The sequence below is a fragment of the Lathamus discolor genome, chromosome 3, assembly GCF_037157495.1.
Source record: "Lathamus discolor isolate bLatDis1 chromosome 3, bLatDis1.hap1, whole genome shotgun sequence".
Taxonomy (NCBI): Eukaryota; Metazoa; Chordata; class Aves; order Psittaciformes; family Psittacidae; genus Lathamus; species Lathamus discolor.
The window spans coordinates 91,856,149-91,880,628 of NC_088886.1; the positions used below are offsets into that span (position 1 = coordinate 91,856,149).

The following is a 24,480-nucleotide window of genomic DNA, read 5'->3' on the forward strand; positions in this document are numbered from 1 at the left end:
ACAAAACACACTGCAGAATTTGGTATCGTTATACAAATTCAGTGTTAAACTTCTCCAGGCTTCCTGTCTCAGACAAAGGCAATATATTTTTATTCTATGAAGCCTGACAACCAAGGTGAGGAAGGGTTGAGAATTTCTTGAGAACCTGGTTTAATAGATGGAATTAATTCTTCTTTTTGAACTATCAAAAAACCCACCATATTCTCAGCAAGTAAAATACTGAGACACCCAATTTTTTTGCATATAATATTTGTTGTAATGCTTGCTGTTTTATTTCATTACAGTTATTTACCTTTTTCTTCTTTCCCACTTTTGATTATGCTAAGAAATAAAAATGCAAGAAGCCTCTTTTTAAAGGGACCAAAAATTATTTTTCTTATGGCTTTTCCACAAAAACACTGTAACTCCTATAATGTTAACATAACAAATAAGATTCAATGAAGTAATATCTCTATCAACAAATGGGAATAAAACCAGACAGGTAAATGTACAGGTTCATATTAACATCCAAGGGTATAAACATTCTGTCTTTTGAGGGAGACCTTGAGAATGTTGTTCAGACTACATTCACTGGTCAACCACACACAGCATAGCCCTACCTCTAGCCCTAGACTTCATGCCCTTCCTTTCATGTTTTGATAGGCTGCCTCAGAGGCTTATGTGTAGACTAGAGGATCTGGAACCATATTGTTCTTTTAGCTGTTCTCCTCTTAGGAGAAGCATAGCCTGAAGACAAAAATGTGCCATCACTAGCACAGAGATAAAACCCCTTTCTCACTTATAAGGGAACATAAAGATTGCTGTTACTGATAAAACTCAAGTACAACCTTAAATTTTAGAGAAAACTAAAAGAAGTGCCAAAATATAAACCATACCAGAAGATTCAGAAAAAAATGTGTATGCAGTATCTGAGAATTACAAATTTGAACTTAAAAAGTTAATAATTGGATATACCTTCCCTTTACTGTCTTAAAATAAATGAAGATTATTTCATAACCACATCATAATTTTCATAATCTTACAAAGCAAGAAAATGACCCGCTTATGTATGCTTCTCTGCATTTGGGGGGAAAGAACTGAAAAAAAAAACCCTCAACTGGCTCTTGCTGTAATTCTTTGTCCTAAGACCAGCTGAGCCCAGACAGAAAATAAGGCAGTATCACTTGCCTCAGTGTTTGCATACAGTACATGCAAGTGTTTGCTGCTATTTTAGACTGTCACTGTTTAGGGATTCCATTTCTCAAAAGCAATTGTTTCCTTCAATCTGTTGCATGAGCTGTTAAATGGTATTTCCAAGTCTTTGAGCAGCAATTTAGTAATTGTCTGTGTCTATATTTCTGATAAACTAGATCTTGAAATTCCTTGACAGTAGACATTCAGTTGTCAGAAAACCTTTCAGCAAAGAGCTGACTCATGCCTCCTTTGTGAATGTAATTTTGCTCATTGTTTGGGAAAGTTTCAGAACAAAAGTGTTGTTGAATTAGCCTGTGCTTTGGAGGATAGTCTGCCCTAATCAACCTGCTTTACATGCCCCTGACAAGGAAATCTACCTCTGTCTAGAATAAGTTGATCTTTGTGAATATATGTATTGTATTCTTTAATCTTATATACTAAAAAAGTAACATGTTTTATACTAAAAAACTAGTAGTGTTTCATATTATAAATAAACCAGTCATCCACTGTGATAAAACTATCCAAGGCTTGACTTTCTTCAACATTCTGCCATGGTTAACAGGTTGTACTGGCACATGGGCAGCTCAGAGTTTGGGTTAATTTTCAGCCTAGAACAGGTGACATGTCATATCAGGAAACAGTTCCAACAGTTTCTACATTTCACTTAATTTATCTTTTGCAAACTTTTTGTGCATTTGAGTGCGTTTGATTCTTGAAAGTCTAAATCCAGAGAAGCTTGAGAGTCTAATAGACTTGACATCTGAAAGCAGCTTCAGATACTGGTTTCTGGGTACTTCTCTGCATCATCATGAAAGTAACAATGCTACTAGAGATGCTACAAAAAAAGGCTGAGCAATTCTTTGAGGAGCCATCATGACTTCCCAGCTGCTGTCTCTTAGGGCTACCTTTCTGCAGTGGTCAGGATAGGAAATCAGGAATCCCATATACGTTGACATGGCCGAAACAGAATTTGGGATAGCACATAGCATCTACCAGTAGTCCTAAAAATACTAAAGAAAATGTAGTGAAAGTATAGCTCTCTTGGTTGTAGGCATTTCTCCGACTTTGCCACTATGTCTAGTATGTAAGTATCCATTTTTCATCACTAGAAGTTTGAGCAGTATCTTCACTGTAGCAAGGCAATATTCAGACCAAATTTCTCTTCCTTGTTACAGAATGCTTGCACAGAACAGATGGTGGATTAACTTGCCATGCAAATGTATTGGGCTACTAAAAAAAAATCTTCTTATATGTTTTTACTGGAATACCCCACTTTCAAAATGAAATTTGTATTGATGTGGCAGGAAAATTGCAAACATGATCGTTGCAAAAACTGTTTTTAGCTTTTATCTGTTTTTAACTGTTGATAAGGTCTTTGAACTGTCCTTGGTTCAACTGTCATTTTTTTCTCTCCTACAGAATTCTGTACGATGGTATATAGTGTTTAAGAATTGCAATTTTCCATCAATGTTAACATTTCCCATTTCAATACTTACAGAAAAGCAAGGCTATTATTTTTTCTTATAAAGATGGGGGGGTTCCTACACTTTTTTCACAAAACTATTAAACAAAACATTTTATTTATTATAAATATCTTCTCCTTTGATCTCACCAAAAATGAAACAGAAATAAACAAAAAAAAAAAAAAAAAAAAACCTCTTTCAGGAGGCAAGAAAAGTCAATTGAACTTGGGACTTTGGAGATAACTATGTCTGCAAACAGTTTAGAAGTGTCCTTTCTTATCTGCAGTATATTTTTTGACAGAGTTCTACTATTTAGAAACTGTAAGGGTTAGCTGAGATAGCATAAAGAATAAATGCAGCTAACAGATTAACTCACTTGCAAATTACTTATTCAGAGAAGCAAGGTTTGAAAGGAGGAGGTTGAACATAAGCCTGGAATTGTGACTCAGATTCAACTACTTTCTTCAATTGCTCTTAGCATTATACAAATTTCTGACTCAGCACTAAGAAGAATTTGGCAATCTAGCCTTCAACTTCAGTGCAACATAAGGATTTGAATGTAATGTTATCTGTATATTTATGGCAAATAGCTAGGTGCATCTCAAAAACGTTTTAGTATTGTAAGCCAAGATAAATCTGCTCTGATATCATACCTACACAAAGCAGGGGTTGTCCACTTTCAAACAAAAGATTTTACCCCATATTCAGTATGCCAGTGTCGTGGTTTAAACCCAGCCACACAGCTCGTCCACTCACCCCTGCCCCCTTCTTTCCCTCCCTCTACTCCCGGAGGGACGGAGAGGAGAATCAAAAAGAATGCAACTCCCATGGGTTGAGATAAGAACAGTTTAGTAACTAAGGTATAACACAAATCACTACTGCTACCACCAGTAATAATAATGATAAAGGAAATAACAAGAGGGAAGAATACAACACCTCTACACCAGCCAACCGATAACTCACCCCCCATACCCAACCGAGCACCGACCAATACCTCGTCCAGCCCGCCAGTGCCCTAGCCCTTCCGGGTAACTCTCCGTTACATCCTGGGCATGACGTGCTGTGGTATGGAGTACCTCTTTGGCTAGTTTGGGTCAGGTGTCCTGTCTCTGCTTCCTCCTGGCTTTCCCTCCTGCCTGGCAGAGCATGAGGCTCAGAAAGTACTTGGTAAGACTAAAACATTTGTGTTATCAGCTCTGTTCCCAGGCCGAAAGTCAAAACACAGTGCTGCACCAGCTACTAAGAAGGAGAAAAATAACTGCTACTGCTGAACCCAGGACAGCCAGGAAAGCTTCCACTTACTTTTCTAGTATGTACTGGGACAGTAGGCCTAAGGCCATGGATTTTCTTCTTGACAAATTGTAATATTACTGGACTGAGCAAGGAAGTGTAACATAAACCAGACAGATTCTGAATGGGCCTCCTGGTAGCTTTAGCTGCAGGACTACAGGAGAGAGCTGAATTTCCAACGTCATGTAGCTCATTATCTGTACACTGAAGAAGAATAACAGTACTCTTCCTCTAAAGCATATTCAAATTAAAAAACAGAAATAGGGATTTTAACTTTGAGACCATTTATTACAGTTAAAGAAGAACAGCTCATTCAAGCTTTCTGTTTCATGGCCAAGAGTCTTAGCAAGAAGCAAAATTCTTGCTGAGTATTCTTTCCAGCTGAACTGCAGTTAGACAGCTAAATCAGTAATGCAGTACAACATGGTCATATTAACTTGGTGAAGCAGAAAAGACCATCTGCACCACCATGAATATGACTAAAACAGAGTGCCAGCAAAAAGCCTTTAATGGTGTCTAATGCCAGAAAACCTTATGAATGGTATTTTTAAGAAGTTCAATGTAATTGATGAAAAAAGAATTATAGTATTTCTTTCACTTCTGATGCAATAAACTTTCGAAATTGATTTATAAACTGCTTTACAACTCACTTCTACATGCATTTTAAAATAATAATTTTTTTTTATGTACTTTACTAATTTCAATTGTAAGCAGTTTGCTAAAGTATACTTAGTAAGTAAAAGAAATACACGTTTCCAAAGTGCACTCTGCTGATTATCACTATGCAGACTGAAAATTGGCACCTCTAGCTGCTGTTTAAAACATCATTACTCTGGTTTTATGTCACAGAGATTTCTGTCTGCTGTACTGTTTGCATGTATATGCATTGGAGTAATAGATTCAATGCTAAACACTGGAATTCAACAAGCTTTTTCAGAAGCTGTCAGAAAAAAAAAAAAGAAAAATTGCTACATGGATTTATATTTTAAAGTAGGGGAGGAAAGGGTGGGAAGAAATGGCCAGATTTCTAAATACTGAGATGTTACAAGTAGACTCTCCCAGGTTCTTTATTATTCAATACATTTTTAATTACTTGGATAAAAAATGTACAAGCAGTGAGGGAAGAATATTTGCAGATATCACAAAATTATTTAGAATATGATATGAGTTTTACAGACATATGCTATGATACTGAGCTACCGAGTGTTAAAACAGGAAACAAATTTTTTTACAGACTAATAATAGACTAATACAGACTAATAATAGAGACTAAATTAGCTGTTACCAATCAAGAAAGAATCTCTCAGTTGTTGTGAAAGTATCTTAAATCAGCACAGGCTAGGAAGGTAACTCAAAAAGGCAACCAAATATTAGGAATTACAAGGAAAGGAGCTAAGATCAAAACAAAAAGCCATTATGTCACTGCACTGATCCCAAGTCTGGAAGTAGCTCAGGTCACTGTCAAAATTGCATGCATTAGAAATGAAAAGGAAGTAAGAAGAGTGCGAAGGATGATCAGAAGTACACAATACAGTAGCATTCTTCTGCTTGGAAAAAAGGTATACAAAGAGGAATGCAATAGACATATAAAAAGCTATAAACACTACTGAGACTATAAAAAGTTTTATTATCATAAGAACCACCACGGCAACAGGTTTATAGCAAGCAAGGGGAAGTACTTTTTCACAAAGGAATGCCAAAAATTATGGAACTGTTTCCCATAGGATCCTTTGCAGGTCAAAGTACAACTCTGTTTCAAAAACACTGAAACAAAATCATGTAAGGTACACCAAACATTCAGTTCCAACACAATATCTGGCTCAGAAAGTTTCTGAACTGCAGATAGACAGAAACTGAATAAGTTTACTGGGAGAAATAACACAGTGTAGTAGTTCTTAAACAGTGTACTAGATGGACCTGTGGAGTTGGGTAGTATAGCAACTTTACTTACACAGGTTTTCCTTTAACAAGTGCAAGGCATTCTCACTTTCATTCACTTAGAATTTAAAATAAATTAAATACTAAATATATAGGGCATTCATTTTAAAATATTAAATAATTCAACTGTGTCATCATTTGCACTACACTTACTGTGTAAGAATGACTTTCATGAATGTCACTGAAAGACTTTCAAAACATTTCAGTATGGGATGATAAGTTTTAGTGCTAAATATTAATGAACATTAGCAAGTTACTAATGCTGGTGGTTAAAACTGACCGAAACAAAATTAAATGTTATCCAAAACAGAAGTTCTTATCCTAGTAAGAGGGAAAACCAAGACATTTCAAAATGTCCTCTGAGAAATAATGTTGCTATTGATTCATTGTGGAAAACACTCGTGTAGCAGTGTTGAGTGACAAGAAGTTATTATATAGGTCAGACTGTTTATGCAATGACATCTGGTAATTTCAATTATTTTATTTTGTTTATTCTTAAAATATTTCTTTCTCTAAATTGTTTACGATGCTTTCTGTACATCAGAAGTCCCTGTGCCTCCATCTTCGAGTTGTGTTACACAATACCTTAAAATATTTGCTATCTGGAGTTGTGGCTTTTATGAGAGATAGTCTGTAGATTTTACAGTTCTTTCCTTATATTTTCTTTATTTGTGCTATATTTTACACTTCCTCTCAGCTATTGACATTTCTTACCACTACCTCCCCATGGCAGGGCAATTGGAGCTAGATGATCTTTAAGGTCACTTCCAACCCAGACCATTCTATGATTACACAAAGTTGTTTGTTAGTTTTCCACACATTCAGAATAGCCTACGCTGCTGTTCAATATACCAAGCCTGACTAAGTCCACTCTAATGCAAGTGTACAAAAGTTAATTGCGTTATATAGGTGCAACTGAGGCTTGAGAGCTGTGTCACTGTTTTTTTCTTCCTGCATGTTCGTTTACTTCTCATTTTAAACTCATTCAGAGTACACATTTCATTCAACTGTAAGATGCAAGTATTGGAAAGGATTATGATAAAACTGTTACACAACTTATTTTTCTTCCCTGAAGGATTAACACGAGTATCTTCCTGATTAATTTGTAGCAAATAAATCAGCAGTTCACTTTTAAGCACACAGAGTTCCACTAATAACAGAGTCCACAAATACCTATTACAGGACAACAGCTACCAAGCAAAGTAGTTTGATGTGTTCTAGCAGCCATTTATAGATTTAAAGATTTTTAATTTAGAAAGGACAATCAGAACTGATACCTTCTCTCTTTTAAAACAGACTGCAGAATAAATGCTGCCATCTTTATCCTGACTTCAGTAACTTTGGTCTGACTGAAATATTAAATCCTTTAAAACCATGACCGTAACAAACTTACAGCTAAATAATATTTCCATATTTACACATCCCATTGCTAAGCATTGTAATTTATTAGGAATAGGTCAATTATTTATCACTATTATTATGCGTGTTGACTGTGTTTGAAAAAAAAGACAATTTTCATGACAAGAAGATAATGTAATATTTTCTTCTTTTTTATGTGTTTACATGTAGGCAGACTTCTTGGGTTCCGGTTACCTGGACTGAGACTTTTAACATACAGAAAGCAGTCTTTACCACAGGAAGACCCTGATGCAGTGATAGTCGATTCATCTAAGCACAGCGATGACTCAGTGGCAATGAAGCACTTTAAATCACCTACAAAAGAAAGCTGTAGTCCTTCAGAAGTGGATGATACAAAAGCACTAATTCAACCCAGTAAATGTTCACCTTTGGTTAATATATCAGGACCTCTTGACCATTCGTCACCTAAACAGCAATGGGACAAACTTTACCCTGATATGATACAGACAAGCAATCCGCTAACCCATTCCAGATCAAAGGAAAGCATTTGTAGCATACGGCGAGCGTCTTCAGTACATGACATAGAAGGCTTTAACGTCCATCCCAAGAACATTTTTAGGGACCGTCATGCAAGTGAAGGTACGGTAGAAAGTCAATCTAGTACTCCCTGACGTACTAAGAAAATAATTATCATTGTTTTGTAAGCGAAACTAAATATAATCACCTGTAATATTCAAATGCACACTAAAAATATTAAGGTCTAAAATATACCAGGTTTATTTACACTAAATACGGCTTTTCATGTCTACACAGACTAGTAAAATCAAGGGGCTACTCAGTACCATCTGCCTTCTCCATGGCAATACAGCAAAATAGGGCCCAACCTTCCTAAAGCTAATACTGGTATTGAGGAGGGGGAAGGGAGAAAATTAGGTTATCAAGATAAAATTGTTTGCATAGTTCTGTCCCATAATCTCATATATTAGATTATCTTTGATTGCATGAAACACTACTTCAGAGATTGAACAGTTTATTTTTCTTAAATCTCTAACGTGTACATTTTATATGCACCAATCCAACACTTAGATGTGATTTTCTCTCACACTGGACAAAATATCTTTAGCAACTTCACTGAAATACTTTGTGTAACACTTAGTGAAATACTCAATGAAATGGCGAAATGCTTAGTGTAAAAGTCACGTTAAGTGTGATTTTCTTTGTGTTAGTATGTTCTTACAACCAGCAAAATTTTCAAAGATGTTTTCTCTGTCTTTTTTTTTCTACTATCTCTCCTAATTATACAAACTCATGGAGTGTGGTCCATGATTTCTTGTTAGAGATGGGGAGTTTGAGAAACCTGGAAAAACAGCTTAGCAAACAGAGGTTTGAAAGCCTTGTGAATGGAGAGGCATCTCTTAAACTAGCTTTTGCAAAAAAGTGCCACACATACAATACTTTAGCAGCTACCGATGGCCTAATGACCCAAATTATGTAATTTTTATTCAAGCCAGATTACAAGAAATATATGGGGAGTATTTTAAGATTCCAAACACATATGTCATGGAAGACTGTGTGCAGATACATAAATAAGCAAGAAAATGAATTTTCACTTTCAGTGATTATCTGGTTTTCTCCTATACATTGACCGCAAGTATACAATTCCTTTAAGTTCTCCTGCCTTCCAGAAGATCTGCATCAAGGGCTCTTTGCTTCTGTACATCTCCTAAAATATAAGTCCGAATGCTTCCCTGCCACACAGATTAACTCCTAGAATAGCAGAACTAATTATTCCTTCCAGTTACTTTTCGTGTATTAAGTATAATGGTTAAACACATCTTTTCTAATTTCTGTTTCTTTTGGACTCTGATTTTTGTCATTTCAAATGAACCCGAAAATTAAATTAAATCCATCCCAAACCATACCATTTTGCTATATTTCATGTTCACATTCAAGCCAAGATTTCAAAATCAAGATGTGGAGGGTTGAACCTTGGCATGTCTTTGGGACCACTGCATAAGCTTTATCTTGGCTTCAATTGACCCAGATATATATAAAAAAAAACCCATTCAAATAAAACACATTTAAAGATATCTGTGTTGTCAATTTCTATTTTCAGAACTTATTTTCATTACAGCACTTCTCAACTGTTCAATCTTCATATAGTTATATGATGAAAAAGTGTAAAAATAAGTTTCTTTGGTTATGGTGGTACGAAGCTCATGCAAAAATCACCACATAATTTAACGCTAGCTGCATCGAGAAGCAAAAATTTCTAGCTCTATTTCACTGAATCATTTTTTTTTCAAATGCTAAATACTAAGGAAAATAAATTTTACTATGAGGAGTAAATAATTAATTTGAACTCCTATGGTCTCTCGTGTACTGTGATAATTTACAGTGTAAATAGATAAAACACTGCCACTCTGACTTCACTCTGCATAAGCTACAAAATAGTAGAGAATTTGGCCCTAAGTTTTGGTCATACGTGCACATTCTAAGACAGTACAGCAGGACAGAGTATGGCTGTCAGAATTGCATTGGACTTAGTAACCATCCTTGCCATCTGCTTCCAAGCATATTAGAATTTGGCACCTTATGCTGAAAAGATGTTCAAATTTAACCAGCGGGTCCTGCTTGCCTTACTCAACAGTGAGCCATAAACCCCTATTGTTGCTAAAGAATTATCCGTATAAGTTAGGCAACCAAGATCCAGCCTAAGTCATCTTCTCTGGACTCAAAGATTCTGAGCAGAAGTTGTAGATGCTGCGCTGGAGGATGTAAAGACAGAAGTAAAAGTAAAGTACAAAAAGCAAAAGTAAACTACAGTCCCAGTGGGAAGCATAGAGTTTAATGTATTTTCCATTCTATTCTTATTTTGTTTACTGATCCTAATAATTCCAATTTTTCCTGAGTCCACTGAAAACTACTACTCTGTCTGAAAATACAGTTCAGGACTCAATTTTTTTTCCACCTCTTCCAGTTCAAGTAATATTAGTTGAACCAGCATAATAGAATTCTGACAGAACAGCATTATTTAGCTCAATATTAACTACAGTAATTCACCCATGGTCAAATTTTTTTCTTGCAAGATAACGCAATTGAGAATACAAATTATTTCATGTGTTAAATGAATTTGTGTAGCCTAGTTGCCTATCACTGTAAAATTATCATAGCTGTGGCACTTGCATGCTGAAAGGTATTACCGTAAAAATGACAGTTTAGGATTTTAAATTTGCGTGTACTCAATTGAATTCCATTCTAAATTTGCCTATTTACAGCAAAAGAAGCAGGGACTGTGTCTCCCACCTACCACCCAAACTCCAAGCAAGCCCTTCTCACTTGAAATGCCAGAAATCCAGATTTTGCAGGCTCATACCAGTTCACAGGGACTCGTCAGAAATTTTATTCTCTTCAGAAAGTTCCCTCAGTAACATCCCTGCAGCCTTAAAAAAGAAAAAAAAAAGGAAAAAAAACAAGCTTTTGAGACTAACTGAGCCTACAAAATCTGCATTACAGCTCAGTGTCCCAAGCTCCCTGGCCCATGGGAAGCTGAGGAAAACCAGAGAAGCAGCAGGTGTGACATGACACCATAGACAAGCCCAGATTCATCTCCAGTTCCCCTCACGGGCAAAGGCCATAGCCTTCCTCCAAAGCAGGGCTGAGGTGGGACCTCTGCAGGGACAGGCCTGCCGCTGGGATGGACAGGGGCACAGCCACCTCAGCCCTCAGCAGTGGCCTGCCAGCAGGGCACAACTGCAGGTGAATGTCAGCTCGAGCCCAGTGCACCTTTGAAAGCCGGCAACCTGTTCACAGAGGCCAGTGGCACAGAGGGGCAGGGCCATGTCCTGCGACTGGCCCTGGCTCCTTCACTACCTCACCCAGCATTATATCCACTCTGAGCTGCAGCAGCCAGGTAGGGGGGGCCTGTGGGTCACGTTGCACACCCACGAATAGCGGTGGTGCTTACCTACCCACCTGTGTAGCTTCTTTACAAAAATATTAAATAATAACAACAAGAACAATAATATTCTCCCCAAAGAGGGTTGATGTCATGAGAGGATTCAGGGGCGGGTGTGCCTGTGAGGACAGAGAGCTTTCCCACTGTTACCTTGCAGAAAGGCACCTAAGAGCTGAAGAAGCTTTTAAGATACATCTTTCTCCTCCGTGCTGTTCAGAAAGGTGCTGCTCAGCTTGCTGCTATGTTAAAAACCTTTCGTCCTGCAAGTCATGGGCAGGCATGGGGCCTGTGGGTCTGTGCAGGGCCACCTGCGCAGCCCCACACCCATGCAGTCATCCAGTTTGCACTGCCACCTGCAGCTGGGCGGCCTCAGCCAATACTACTACCTGCTGATCTATAACAAACAGTTCTACGGATAATCTCTCAGTTGTCAAAGTGATTTCATCTTAACTAGAAGTCTACATACATATTTTGAAGCAATATTTTCTGCTTTTTCTGATGTAGATTTTAGTTGTCTTTTTTTTTTCTCTCTTTTTCTTCACTTTTATTATGCTGAAACCCAGACAATGGTCGCAATGTCAAAGGTAAAGTATACATCTAGACTGTATCTTCCAGTGTTTCAGACAGCCACACTTTATGGCATGTTACTTTGCCTGCTGTGTGAAATGTTCAAATGCAACATTTTCATGCTGATTTCTCTAGGGCCAAGTGCATCATTTAAATTACATTTGTTAAACATGTAGTTATTCCCTTAACTATCCTCTGAAAGCACTAACTACCAATTCCTGGAAAAAGTGAAGGCATAGCTCTTAAATGGCCATCTGACTTAATTATCAGTTCATTCCAAAAAAAGGAAGGGAGGGAGATAGAATATATCATAGTTCTTTACCTCAGTTATTTAACTCAGGCAAAACTTCTGTTGAAGCTACTAGGAGTTTTCCTGTCAAAGTTGGGTGGGAGCCACTAACAATCTGTTGGTTTAAGGTGCTTAGTTTTCAGTTAACTATCTCAAAAATGAAGTAGTTGGTAATCAGAAGCCTTGTGGAAGTATCTTCACTTATTCCTCCTTTCTCTCCTTAAAACTAGTTTCACGTTCCTGGATGGCAGGGGGTATGGTTTCAAGCTTCGTGTAGTATTAAAATGTGCATGCATGAACTTCATTGCCAATTTCATGTATAAATAATATTTAGTGCAGTTTTTCCTATTCACCAGCACTGAGCTACGTCTTTTAGAAGCTATTTGAACATATTCTTAAGTTACTTCCTCCATTTCTAGAAAGCAATTCAAAACAAAAGTATTCAGTTTAATTGCAATGTTTGTAGCTATGTCTGAAAACTGGTTTGTGACTTCATGCATGATGCAAAAAGTGTGTGCACCTAGTAAAGCCTTCTTTCTAAACTGCATGCAGTGCATGACCTAGATTCCGTAGAGCAGTTTGTGAACTACAAAATCATTGCATTTGCTTCATGTGTATGTTGGCAAAATGTTGTGGGGGAAAAAAATGCAGTCTCTGTAATCCAAAACAACTTTTATAAATGTATTTACTGCTGGTGAAAGATGATGGATTGACAGCTCAGGAGAGTGAAATCAATTCTCAATGCATTGTGTAAGCAGGGACAATGGAATCCTACTGTAAAGACAGGGAGTTCAAACTTAACCTTAAAGAATCTCCTTTGTAGGGTAGGCAGAAGCATGTCATTCTCCCTGCTCATTCAATTCTTGGACACTCTGCTGAAACTGTCAATCAGGGTGCCAATTAGTGTCAACTGTAATTGTGATTAGTTATGGCCTTCTTTTTCTGCTTCTGCTATGAAAGACACTAGCAAAGGTCCGCTAGCTGTCAAGTACCAGCTCAATAGCTGCCAGCCTGGGCTCTACTTAAGCTAGTAATGTCTTTCAATTAATTACCATTATCAATGAGATACAAACATACCTATCACCACTTTTTAAATCAAAAGAAGGTGGAAACAAATCCAAGGTTTTATTCCCATGTGCAGTTAAGTCTAATGTCACAGGCTAGAGCATGAGTCTTAGGTAGCAAAGGAGAGAGTAATTCCCTTTGGAATAGAAGCAATAAAAGATTTAAATCCCAGAAAAGAAAGCTTCAATACAATTTAAACATCTATAAAGTTACTATTAAAAAAATAAATCTTCTACTATCTAATTATGGATTTGCCTGAGCTCCCTTAGTTTCCTCTTACCTTTGAGTTCCCTAGGTATCAAGAAGTTTGTTCACTTAACAAACTGCCCCAAAATGAGACCAAGCTCATATCTAAACCTACTCAATATTCAAAAACTTTTAATTACTATAACTATGTAGGGAAGTAGAGTTGAAAACCTGCAGTCTGACCATACATATATAACACACACCAGCCAGATTAGCCACTTCACTAATTTGTGAGGAGACAGCCCTGATTTATCTCAAAACCCACTTTTTGTACAGACTTGTGTAGATGATGTAAAAGATAGATTCAAGTTCTACCTGGGCCAAAAGATGTCCAAGCACAGTGTTCTAGTTCCTTGGCACTGTCCTCAGTACCAGGCTTTTTAGCATTGCTTATAGAAGAAAGGTAGTGCTTTCTTCCTTTTTCCAGTGAAACTTTTCCAAAAATAATATGCTAGGTTCATTAGCCTAAGGAGGGAAAGAAGAACTGGTTTTGTAGTTTAGTGGTTAGAGTACTTACCCACAACTTTTTGTCTATCTCACATCAGATGATCTTCTACTAGAACCACTGGATTGCGCTCTCTGAGGAGAGCACTCAAGTTGCTATCATGTTACCCTTGTTATCTTGAATTCCATTCTGCACAGTGGCTAAATTCAAAATTGAGTAGTAGGTGATTTCTATCTCTAACCCAGATTAACATAAAATTAACATGAATGTAGGAGGTAGAAAGCGTGTGTAAATCCTACTAAGCTAAGAAAGCAATTTTTTTTTTTTTTTTTAAAGAAGAAAAATAAAAAGAAAGATGCAAAATTGAGTACTGCCTGAAACATTTCCCTCCAGCTATCTCCAGGCAGCTGGTTGCTTTGAATTTCACTTGTTCACACATTACAAACACAATGCAGCTGTTCTGCTGTTGACTCTGCAGTTTACCCTATAGGCCTACCTGTCCCACTGGCTATTCCTTAATCATAGCACCCATTCTTGTTTCCCTCTAGGCAGAACAAAAAAAGCCCCCTCAAAACAGTCAAAAGAAAAACCACCACATTGTTGCCTGTAATAGTAATAGGATGCAGTAAGATTCTCATGTGGATCTGAGAAGTACTGTTGGATCCCAGACATAGACACATTGTAACTGACTCCAACACTTGGATTTTTTCTTAAATCAATAATAGGATCTAGCTCTTGCTGCCTAAACTTCTTCACAGTTCTTTTCTTACTGGTATTACTCTCAAAATAATTTTTTTCTTGCTGTGAATACTTTTGGTTTCTGGACCAAAATTCTGAAGAAAGTACAAAACGAGTATTCTAATCTGTTATATTGCTTTCTTGTTGCACAAAGAACTCTTTCCAATATTGAAAAGAATAATTATAGTGGATATGTACCTCATGAAGTATACAAACTCTGCATTTTTTATCTATCATGAGGCACTAAAGTAGTCTGTTTAAGTGTATATTAAATACTCCAATAATATTCTACGTATGGGTATCCCTATTGTTTTCAATATTTTGTTGGTAATGACAGTTAAAGAAATAAATTTTGTGAGTTTGATATGCCAAAATTAAAGGCTTTTAGGACAATGTGAGGTTAATATTTTTATTGGTTAAGTACAAAGTTACTTGATGAGTCAACAGGGGTAGAGCAGAGGTCTACTCAATTTTCCAGTTTACTGAAAGGTTCTAACTATCATGTAAGCATGAACAACAGTACAGATATGATAATAGAGCCTTTGCTCAGTCCAGGCACATTTATATAACTGCATCTCTTGTTTCCACTTTTATAAAGAAATGAGAATATAGCCTTTATGTTCAGCCAGCATTATAATGGACCATAGCAGCATATCCAGTAGCATAAAAACAAGCAAGGCTGGATGCATTGTGTACTTTGTAATCCACTGACTTTTTAAAAAATATTGGGAGCTTTATGTAAAGGAATTTTTATATTTACATCCAATACTAGATTTGATTCTCATTAGCAACAGAGTTGTTTTTAAAATGTAGATAATTTGTAAAATTATTTATTAACAAGTCTCCCTTGTCATTTTGACATATCCCACTTAAACATTAATGATAACTTATTTCTCTGTATTTGTCAAATATTGAGTATATGTTCTTATTTTTCAGGGCCTTTTAATCATATCAAGTCAAGTCTATTGGGATCCACATCGGATTCAAATCTCAACAAATACAGTACAATCAACAAAATTCCTCAACTCACACTGAACTTTTCAGATATCAAAAGTGAAAAAAAATCTTCATCTCCTCCTTCTTCGGAGAAAACGATTATTGCACCTAAGGTGAAAGACCGAACGCACAATGTAACAGAGAAGGTTACCCAGGTAAGGTAATACCCATTATTTTAGTCCCTTTTCAGTTTTGTGGAGGCAATTATCAGTGTATTCAATAGATTGATACTTTTTTCATGAATGATTTGCATGTTTCCAAGACAATTTGAATGGCTTGAACCATTACTTATTTTACCTCCAATTCAGTCACACATGAAATAGTTCACATTACATGATGCTGCTAACAAACTCTTTTTTTGTTGTTTTTCAATGATAAAAGCTGCACTAAATAAGTCCACTAATGTCAGTGATTCCTGTCATTCATAAATGCTTGTTTCATTCTTTTTTCTTTTTCTCAGCTTTACAAATTGCTGACTAGTGCAAAGCACATCAGGATAACACATGGTCAGTGATTGTTCCACTGTTATGAGGATCACAATTACGTCTTGTAATTTCTGTCCCAGTTCTTTGGCTTCTCATAATGCTCTTTCCTGTGCATCTCTTCTATATGTGTATATCAAAAAGGCTGCTAAAATGGAAAGCAGATACCTGAATGGACTGAATATATGATATATTCTGTCATACATGGGAATGAGTCATGCAATTGAAACAAAACTGAAAACAATTCAAGATAGCATATTTCTTCACTGTAAGACAGATACAGTGCCCTCTGAAGGAAATAGAAATATTCAGCTCTATTCAGTGTCATTATTACATTTGTGTTGTAATGTCATATGGAGATTGGCTAAGACAGGCTACCGAAGTACAGCATACTGAAAAAAAAATATTAAGACATGACAGTATCATAGAATCATAGAATAGTTAGGGTTGGAAAAGACCTTAAGATCATCTAGTTCCAATTATAGCCTTAGTAAGCAGTGTCAGCCCTTAAATGCCTGTCCACTGACAGGCAGAAAGAAGTTAGAAGTGCTTTGTATTAGAATGAAGATAGAAATTGTATAAGGAAGATCTTGTCAAGAGCAACTTTTGACTTACTGCTGACTTGCCTTCAGAAGAGCCTGCAGCTTCTCTACAGTGGTACTATGCCAGATGTTGTCCATGCTCTTACTCCTTTGCTGGGTATAAAAATGAATGTATTGTACACCCTCCTAGAGAAATAGAGAAAAAAGTTCTATCAGTTCTATTTCGAGATCAGTTACTGCCTAAAAAGTAATTGGATTTTTATCTTTTATATATTTTGTCTTTGATACATAACATGAATTTGCAACCATTGTACTTTTTTCCCTGGACAGTTGTGAGAGATTTGATCACTTCTGGATCCATTTTGATATGTTTCAAATTATTTATTGTAGTCATACATAAAAATCTTTTCACAGATACTATGGTAAAAAGTAAAGCTTGATTAAAAAACCTATTTTTTATAAGTAAGCATAAGTCAAGCTTGATTTATTAGTTAGCTGGTTTTTTTTCTTTTCAAAAATCTAACTGGATAATTAGTGCCAGAGTGCCAAGTTTCTATGTACTAATGACACTGTTATGGGTAAAATTAAGTAAATGAATGAATGAATGAATAACTAACAAGTATATTTATTCTCCAAACAACTTAGGTATTATCAGAAGTTCCAATAGAAATAGCTTGGATCAGCTAAACTTTCCAGAAACACTGATGCTAACAAAATTTGAAGTGCTGTATAAAATCTTTACATTTCACACAAGACTTCCAATTTAATTTGACATTGGTTTATGTCTTTTTCTAGAACTATCTCAACCAATGTGCAGAGTACAATTTGCATAGTAAACTTTGATAATATGCCATTCATCATAATTATAAAGAATTTCTCACAGCTGTTCCTTTTTTCTTTTATTATATTCAGTTATCAATGGTTCTAGTTGCAACTGCAGCCTAAACTCTAGGATTAGGGAAGAACTCCTAGACGATATAAATAAATTTAGGTCTACTGAATTTGATAATCAAAGATCTAGTTAGCTGGTTATTAATTAAATAGATTAGAAATAGACATTTAGAAGATGAAAGTGGTTTATTTTAGTCCTGTTTATGAGTCCTGTTTATGCTTCTAATCCCCAGTGATTTCAATGTGTTTTATCAGAGTCAGGCTCTGATAAACTCTGAAATGCTTCACTGCATGTCTGCCTGTAAATCTCTTCATAAAACTTTTCATAGGCCCATAGATCCATTTTGTATCTGCAGAATAACTCTAAAGTGGTTTTGGAAGGTTCAAGCACAATGTTTAAAACAGAATACAGCAGAAATGTCAGATGAGATAATTAAGATATGTTCACGCTGACATAGCCCACGTAATTCTTTGAAACAGCATCAAAAATGTACAGAGGGCAATATGAGTACAGAATGGCCATGGTGAGTTAAAAGATCACCCGTAATCAGAGTAGTGACATTCTGACTACTCTTCTAATAAAAGAAATTAGGGCAGGAATTCCAAATGTTGTCAGAACCTGAGAAATATAATAAAGGGATAGATAACATGATGTGCTTTTCTGGGATTGCAGGACTTAGTGACATGGAAGGTCACTTACAATCACATATTGAGCCATTCAAATATCCATTCATCTCTCTTTCTGTACTCATTTTTTGGTATTTCTCACCTTTTTATTTTCTCAGCTTTGCTGAGAAATTTGGTACTTCTGCTATAACCTGATATTTCCACTACTGCGGCTTCTTTCACTGTGCAACTGTAAATATAGAGACATGGACTCTGGTATGCACCACACTAAGGTATCAGTGATCCTCGCATCTGTATCACTGCACTCTGGATTCTCTCTCAGGCATCAATAATATCACAAACTAAGCATCAGCAGCACAGGAAGAAGAAGAAGTTTTTCTTTCCAGGGATGACAGACAGCTACCATGCACTGTCTGGAGAAGTAACTCAGGTAGTGAAGACAGTGAAAAAGGAGGGAATGGCACATAGCTACCTTCAGAAGGCAGAGGAAGAATAATGAATAAAGTAAATAAAAAAGACATAGCCACTGTGTTTAAAGCAAGTGATACAGATTTGGAAAGCAGTTAAAGAGAAGTGAAATGCTTTAGCAGTAAGATTGTATTGAAACAAATTAGGAGCAAACTGGAGAATAAAGTTTAGAAAATTATTTTGGAAGGAACAGATGATGTTGTGGGACAGTGATTGATAGTTTCAGTGACAAATGTGAACTTTGAAATGCAGCTGGAGATAACAAGATTTCACTGCACAATTTAATAAATAAATAGAATCTTCAGCATCTTACCTTTTAAATAATGCAAAACAAAATGAATCTCTTAAAAAAGAGCTAGGTTATAAATTCTAATGCAAAGACCGTCCCAGTATTGTCTTGCTACTTAGCAGGAATGTTTAGGACATTATGAAAAGAAGAAAATTGCCTTAAGATGTAGCCTGCAGTGAAGTTCTGCACATGGAATGGTCCTGAATAAGTAGATACCTCAATCGCTCAGCCTTTCACCTTGGTCTTTGCTGATCAAAACAAGTAGCGTAACATCTTCCAGATGCCCATTTCAGCATAACATTGACTTTTACTTAGAAGATTAGCCCAATAATAGCTGCCAGATAACCCCTATTGAAAAATTGGCATTGTCATATCCCAATGTAGATATATGTCACGAAAGTAAAGTTTAAGTTTCCGATCTGCTTTACTAAAAGTTTTTTCTTTTAATGTTTTGCGTTATAATTTCCAGAGGTGCTAAGCTAGACTATCTTCTAAAGGAGTCTCAACTTACTTTTTAAAATTATTTTTTTATTATTATTTTATGGTGGGTTTTTTTTTTTTTTATTATACAGTCTGTTCAGGGGGCAGTACAATTTCTGCACTCTTCTGCACTGACAGGTTCATTTGGGGTCCTGACACTGATTGTTAGAAAGAGACACGTCTTTCCTGAAGCATAAAAAGTAGACTTTTATTTAAAAAAGCAGTGGGACAAAAATTTGCCATCTGAACCTTAACATTTTTGATGAATTCATAAAGAAGACTTCTCACCTTCCAATTACAGCGTGTATATGTGCAACAGTAAGCGGTTTTATATTCTGTTTAATACTGATCTATTTTAAATGTTCTTACACATGCAGTTCATGCTGATTTATGACTCCAAAGCTGTGAACGCTATTGTGGACAGGCTCAGAGCATCATGAAGATTACATATGTAGTACATATATAAGCAGTACATTTGCTTATATTCAAAGAAAAGAGAGAATTCCTGAATACCCATGGATTAACACTGGCAACAAACTATAGCTGGACTACTTAATAAGCTTATAAATTATTTATTTGTTGTGTAGTTTAAGAAAAACTGTTTTGTGGGCCCTGATCATTAATGTTCAGAGATTATTGATCTCTTCGAAATTTCACTGTTGAGGTATAGCATGTGGTTGAAAGACCCACTGTGTATCTGTTGTTTATGATTTGTCTCAATAACTGACTTACAGGAAGGTAAAACTCTATGATACTTAATCATCCTGTAAATAATACTTTTAAAATTGATTTCATCATCCACCACCTGTAGGAAATACATATCGAAACTGGTTATATGGCAGAACTATAAATATATACCTTAATGGACTACACTGATGATTGGACATTGTAATCTGATTTGCAGGCGTGCTGAACACCCACAGCTCTTCTGTGCTCTCAGTGAATGTTGAAGTTATGTATGAAGTAACAGACCTTGTAGTTTCACTGCATGTTTTTGTAATCTGGCCAGACTCTATTCTGCTCCCCAAAAGATAAAGAAATAAGTAAAAATATCCCCCTAGGCCAGTCTCAGCTGTCAATATAAAAAGAACTATTATGTGAACATGACTTCAAACTGACCTTCAGGTTTTCAGTCTAAAAGAAGACTAGCAGCATCTAGGACAGAGAGGAGCAATATAAGACCTAAAAATAAATCAAATTATTGATCTATACTTTTTTAGCAGTCTGATTCAGCTGACACACTGCGCTGTTTACAACATCATGCAGTAGCTCACACAACATTTCAAGACTGCTCATTTTGGAATGCAAGCTGATCTGAAGAAGAAAATTCTGAATTAAGGGAAAACAATTTTGATGTCTTCCAATTACAGAGCAAGGCATATATATAATAATGAAATTGAAGGGTAAGCAGAGCCAACATTCCCTAGATACTGTATGGAAAGTTTATATTACCGGTTCCTAATGAAGTCAGCATTTTATTTTTTCTATTATCTCAATGATCATAACTTATACAGGAATTATTCCTTTTGTTTATAATCACACTTAGCACCCTCATGCATCTTTTATTGTCATTATAGAATTAATCTTTGTAATGACTACAGGTGTAGTTATAGAAATAGTATACATGTGTGTCATTTCATTATCATTTAGGAGGTATGACACACTGTATGTGAAAAGAAGTAGAGAACATCATGGTGATGGCAAAACTAATAAAAATACCCCAGTCTCAGGGTAGTTACTTATACCTGTGGAAAGATGTCACCAAAACTGGAGAGCAGGTTCTTTTCACCAGAGCAAGTAGCCATGCAAAGTACAAGGAAGCAGAAAATAAAGCCCAGCGTTTTGATTAGTTTCAGAAGAAAACATGGCATTTTCATTGGAATCACTTGCAATTGCATCAAGTAATAAAATGGCCAATATAGTTACAGATTCACAGAAACTGGGAAAGACAAAATATTCCTTCCTTCCAATAGACCGCATAGCAGCCTTCCAGTACCTGAAGGGGCCTATAGGGATGCTGGGGAGGGTCTCTTCGTCAGGGACTGTAGTGACAGGACAAGGGGTAACGGGTTAAAACTTAAACAGAGGAAGTTTAAATTGGATACAAGGAGGAAATTCTTTCCTGTTAGGGTGGTGAGGCACTGGAATGGGTTGCCCAGGGGTGTTGTGAGTGCTCCATCCCTGGCAGTGTTCAAGGCCAGGTTGGATGAAGCCTTGTGTGGGATGGTTTAGTGTGAGGTGTCCCTGCCTATGGCAAGGGGGTTGGAACTAAATGATCTTGAGGTCTTTTCCAACCCTAACTATTCTATGATTCTATGAATAGAACCTCTTCTCTTTGTGACAGCTGAATAGACTAAGGCATCTGAACTGCTGCAGTGTTTTGAGAAGATTTCACAACATATGGTAAAATTGGAGCAGTCGGAAAGCCCAGCTGCTTTGAAGCACGTAACCTGGATGCATCCTTAATTAGTCCATGTCCTTCCCCCAAGATCTACCCTTCTGAAAAAGGGATTGCCTGACTGTGCTGACTTGGGAAAAAGTATCCAGTAACTCTTATGAATTATACTTTTGAGTAATCAGTGTTTTGTGTGATCTCTTTTTTGTTACTACTTTGAACCAAATGCTCAGTGATCTGTTCTGTGATGCTAACATGGAATGGAAAATATGATTTTTTTTGTTTGTTTTTTATTAATACTAGTCCATTTTCCAAAGCAACATTCTTCTCTTGTGCAAATAAGTGAGGGAGAAGGGGGGGGAGGGGGAGGGGGAATAGGCAGACACAGACCTTCAGACTGCATTGTAGTTCATTGTAGTTTGCACAGAAAATAATTAGTTTTATGAATATGTTGACAGTGTAAGAACTAATGCCCTACAACATAAGTAATATTGATAAAAACAAAGGTGTAGGCAGTACTTAGGCAAACCTGATTTCTCTAGGCTGGAGCTCTAAAGTCCAGAACTCCCACTTCATGGTGGATTGACTTTGGAAGTTTCTATGCTTGGTAGGTTACTGTGTTGAAACCATAGTTTTGACACCCAACAGAACTGTCCCACCAAGAACTGCAAGAAATGAAGCCCCTGTTTTGCCCCTGTCAAGCCCCAGTGAGATCCACAGAACTGTCAGAATCCTCTGATCCACTTGGCATTCACATCCTGAAATAATATCTTTCAGACATGTGGTTAAAGTTGCATTATAACAGCCATGAAATGAGCCACAATCTCTTTCACATAACCTTAGAATGATACAAAAATGTAGTGTGGAAGAGACCTCTAGAGGCCATCTAGCCCAACCTCCTACTCAAACCAGCGTAACTTCAAAGTTTATATCAAAGTCAGGAGGTTAGCATGTTAACTCAGGAAATAGTTTCTATGTTTATGTCTGTATAAGCATACATTTTGCTAGAGAAAAACACCCAGTGATAGCAATAGCAGCTGGTGTGCAGAAAGAGGGAGGGAAGAGAGTAGAAGGCTGGGGAACTCATGGGCTTGAAGGAGCTGGCGTTTTGCAAGGAACATTGATGGTAGAGCTAACATTTAGGGTACTTACTTAAAAAGGGTCAGTCCTGGGTTGTAGTCCCAGAGTATTTTGCCTGTTACTTATCTTACATAAATGACCATCTGTTAAAAAATCCACAGAAATGACCTTGGGCACCAGGCACTCAGACTCCAGACTCTTCCTTCCCTGTCTGAGTGTCATTGCCCTTCAAACAGTCTGTATTCTGAATTCCATTCTAGTGCCAGACACTTCACATGTACCCACTGTAGTATCAGTGCTGGATCTAGCCACAAAATGCCACAACCTGGACAGGCAATATTTATCATGTACCTGAAATTACATATTCACCCCTCTTAAAAGTAATTTTCATCAGATGAAAAAGGCAGATATGTTCTGCTAACAATTTAATATTAATTCCTTGCAAGTTGCACATTTTCCCTTAAATGTAATACCAGCTAATATGCAAAGTGAAAAACTGGTGAGTAATTTGAAAGATTAACTTTTTCAAGGAAATAGGTTCCCACACATCACTAATGAGAGAAATGAGGAATAAACTATATATGAGAGCAGAAATTGCAGCTAGTAAGGTGATAATTATAAAGCAGTTTTCTTCTACTGCTGATTAGAAACCAGGTGGCCTTAAGTGTATAAACGAGAAACAGCAGCACAACTATTATTTGTTTGGTTTGGGATGGGGACAGGGAAGAAGCATGTGGGTTGGTTGGGTTTGATGTATTGGCAGCTGAAGAAATTTTTTTTTTGTTAGGTTTATTACAGCTTGGGATTTATTTCATAGGATTAGAAACAGTAAGAAAAAGAAAAGACCAATAAAGCCAAGTCAGCCCAGGATGTTTTTTGATGATTTCTGAGTGCCCCTAAAATTAATAATGTAATTAATAATGTAGCTGGTAATAGATCAGTAGAAAGGTGTGTACTCAGAATAGTTCAGAGACAATACTTTTCAGAAAAATAAAAAAAAAGGAGGAAAATAAATTATTGTGAGAAATCAATAAAATCACAATAAGAGAAAAACTTGGAACCAGCTGTATGAATCAAAAATCAAAGGGTCATTGAATCTCAAATACTATTTTCATGCAATAGTGTGCTAATCACTGTCATAACATGTAGTTGCAAAGCATTTATTGAGTGTTATGGGTGGTATAGTTGTGATACATAGCATAAAATTAATGGGCATTGCACAACAAAAATCTCTAGAAAATATTTACTGAAAGTGGCTAGTTCAAGCCATCTAGAGTATAGAAATATACAATAAAATTCAGATCTATCTGAAATAAAGTACCTGAATTGCATTAATATTTATTTGGCATTCACAGTACATGGAGAACTCAAAGAATTTTTTCCTAATATCAGGGTGGCCTTCTATTAGATTTATCTTTGATAAGTCTGTTTTTCTTCGACAGTAGAACAAATATGTCATTGTGCACATGGTGGAATTGTCTTTAAGGTACTTCAGGTGTATTTTCAAGTATAAGTTTCCTATTCAAAGGATTGCTAATTTTACCTTAAGACAGCATCCTTTTACATATGAAAATTGCAATAACTACTTTTCATCTTGAAAGCTGGCATGAGAAGATATGTTCAGCTGCAGGCAGCGTGTTCAGAATACTACTAATAAATGAGAAACATTCATTAAATGAGAAGAAAAGTTCATTTCACA

General features: G+C 36.4%; 1 protein-coding gene across 1 annotated transcript in view; it reads left to right on the top strand.

Moving 5' to 3' along the window:
* Positions 1-24,480, top strand: part of KCNH7 (potassium voltage-gated channel subfamily H member 7) — a 243,728-nt gene that overhangs the window by 153,955 nt on the left and 65,293 nt on the right. The window contains exons 4-6 of the mRNA XM_065670557.1: positions 7,438-7,862; positions 11,745-11,765; positions 15,468-15,682. Coding sequence (XP_065526629.1) covers positions 7,438-7,862; positions 11,745-11,765; positions 15,468-15,682 — 661 coding nt within the window. The remainder of the gene's footprint in view (positions 1-7,437; positions 7,863-11,744; positions 11,766-15,467; positions 15,683-24,480) is intronic.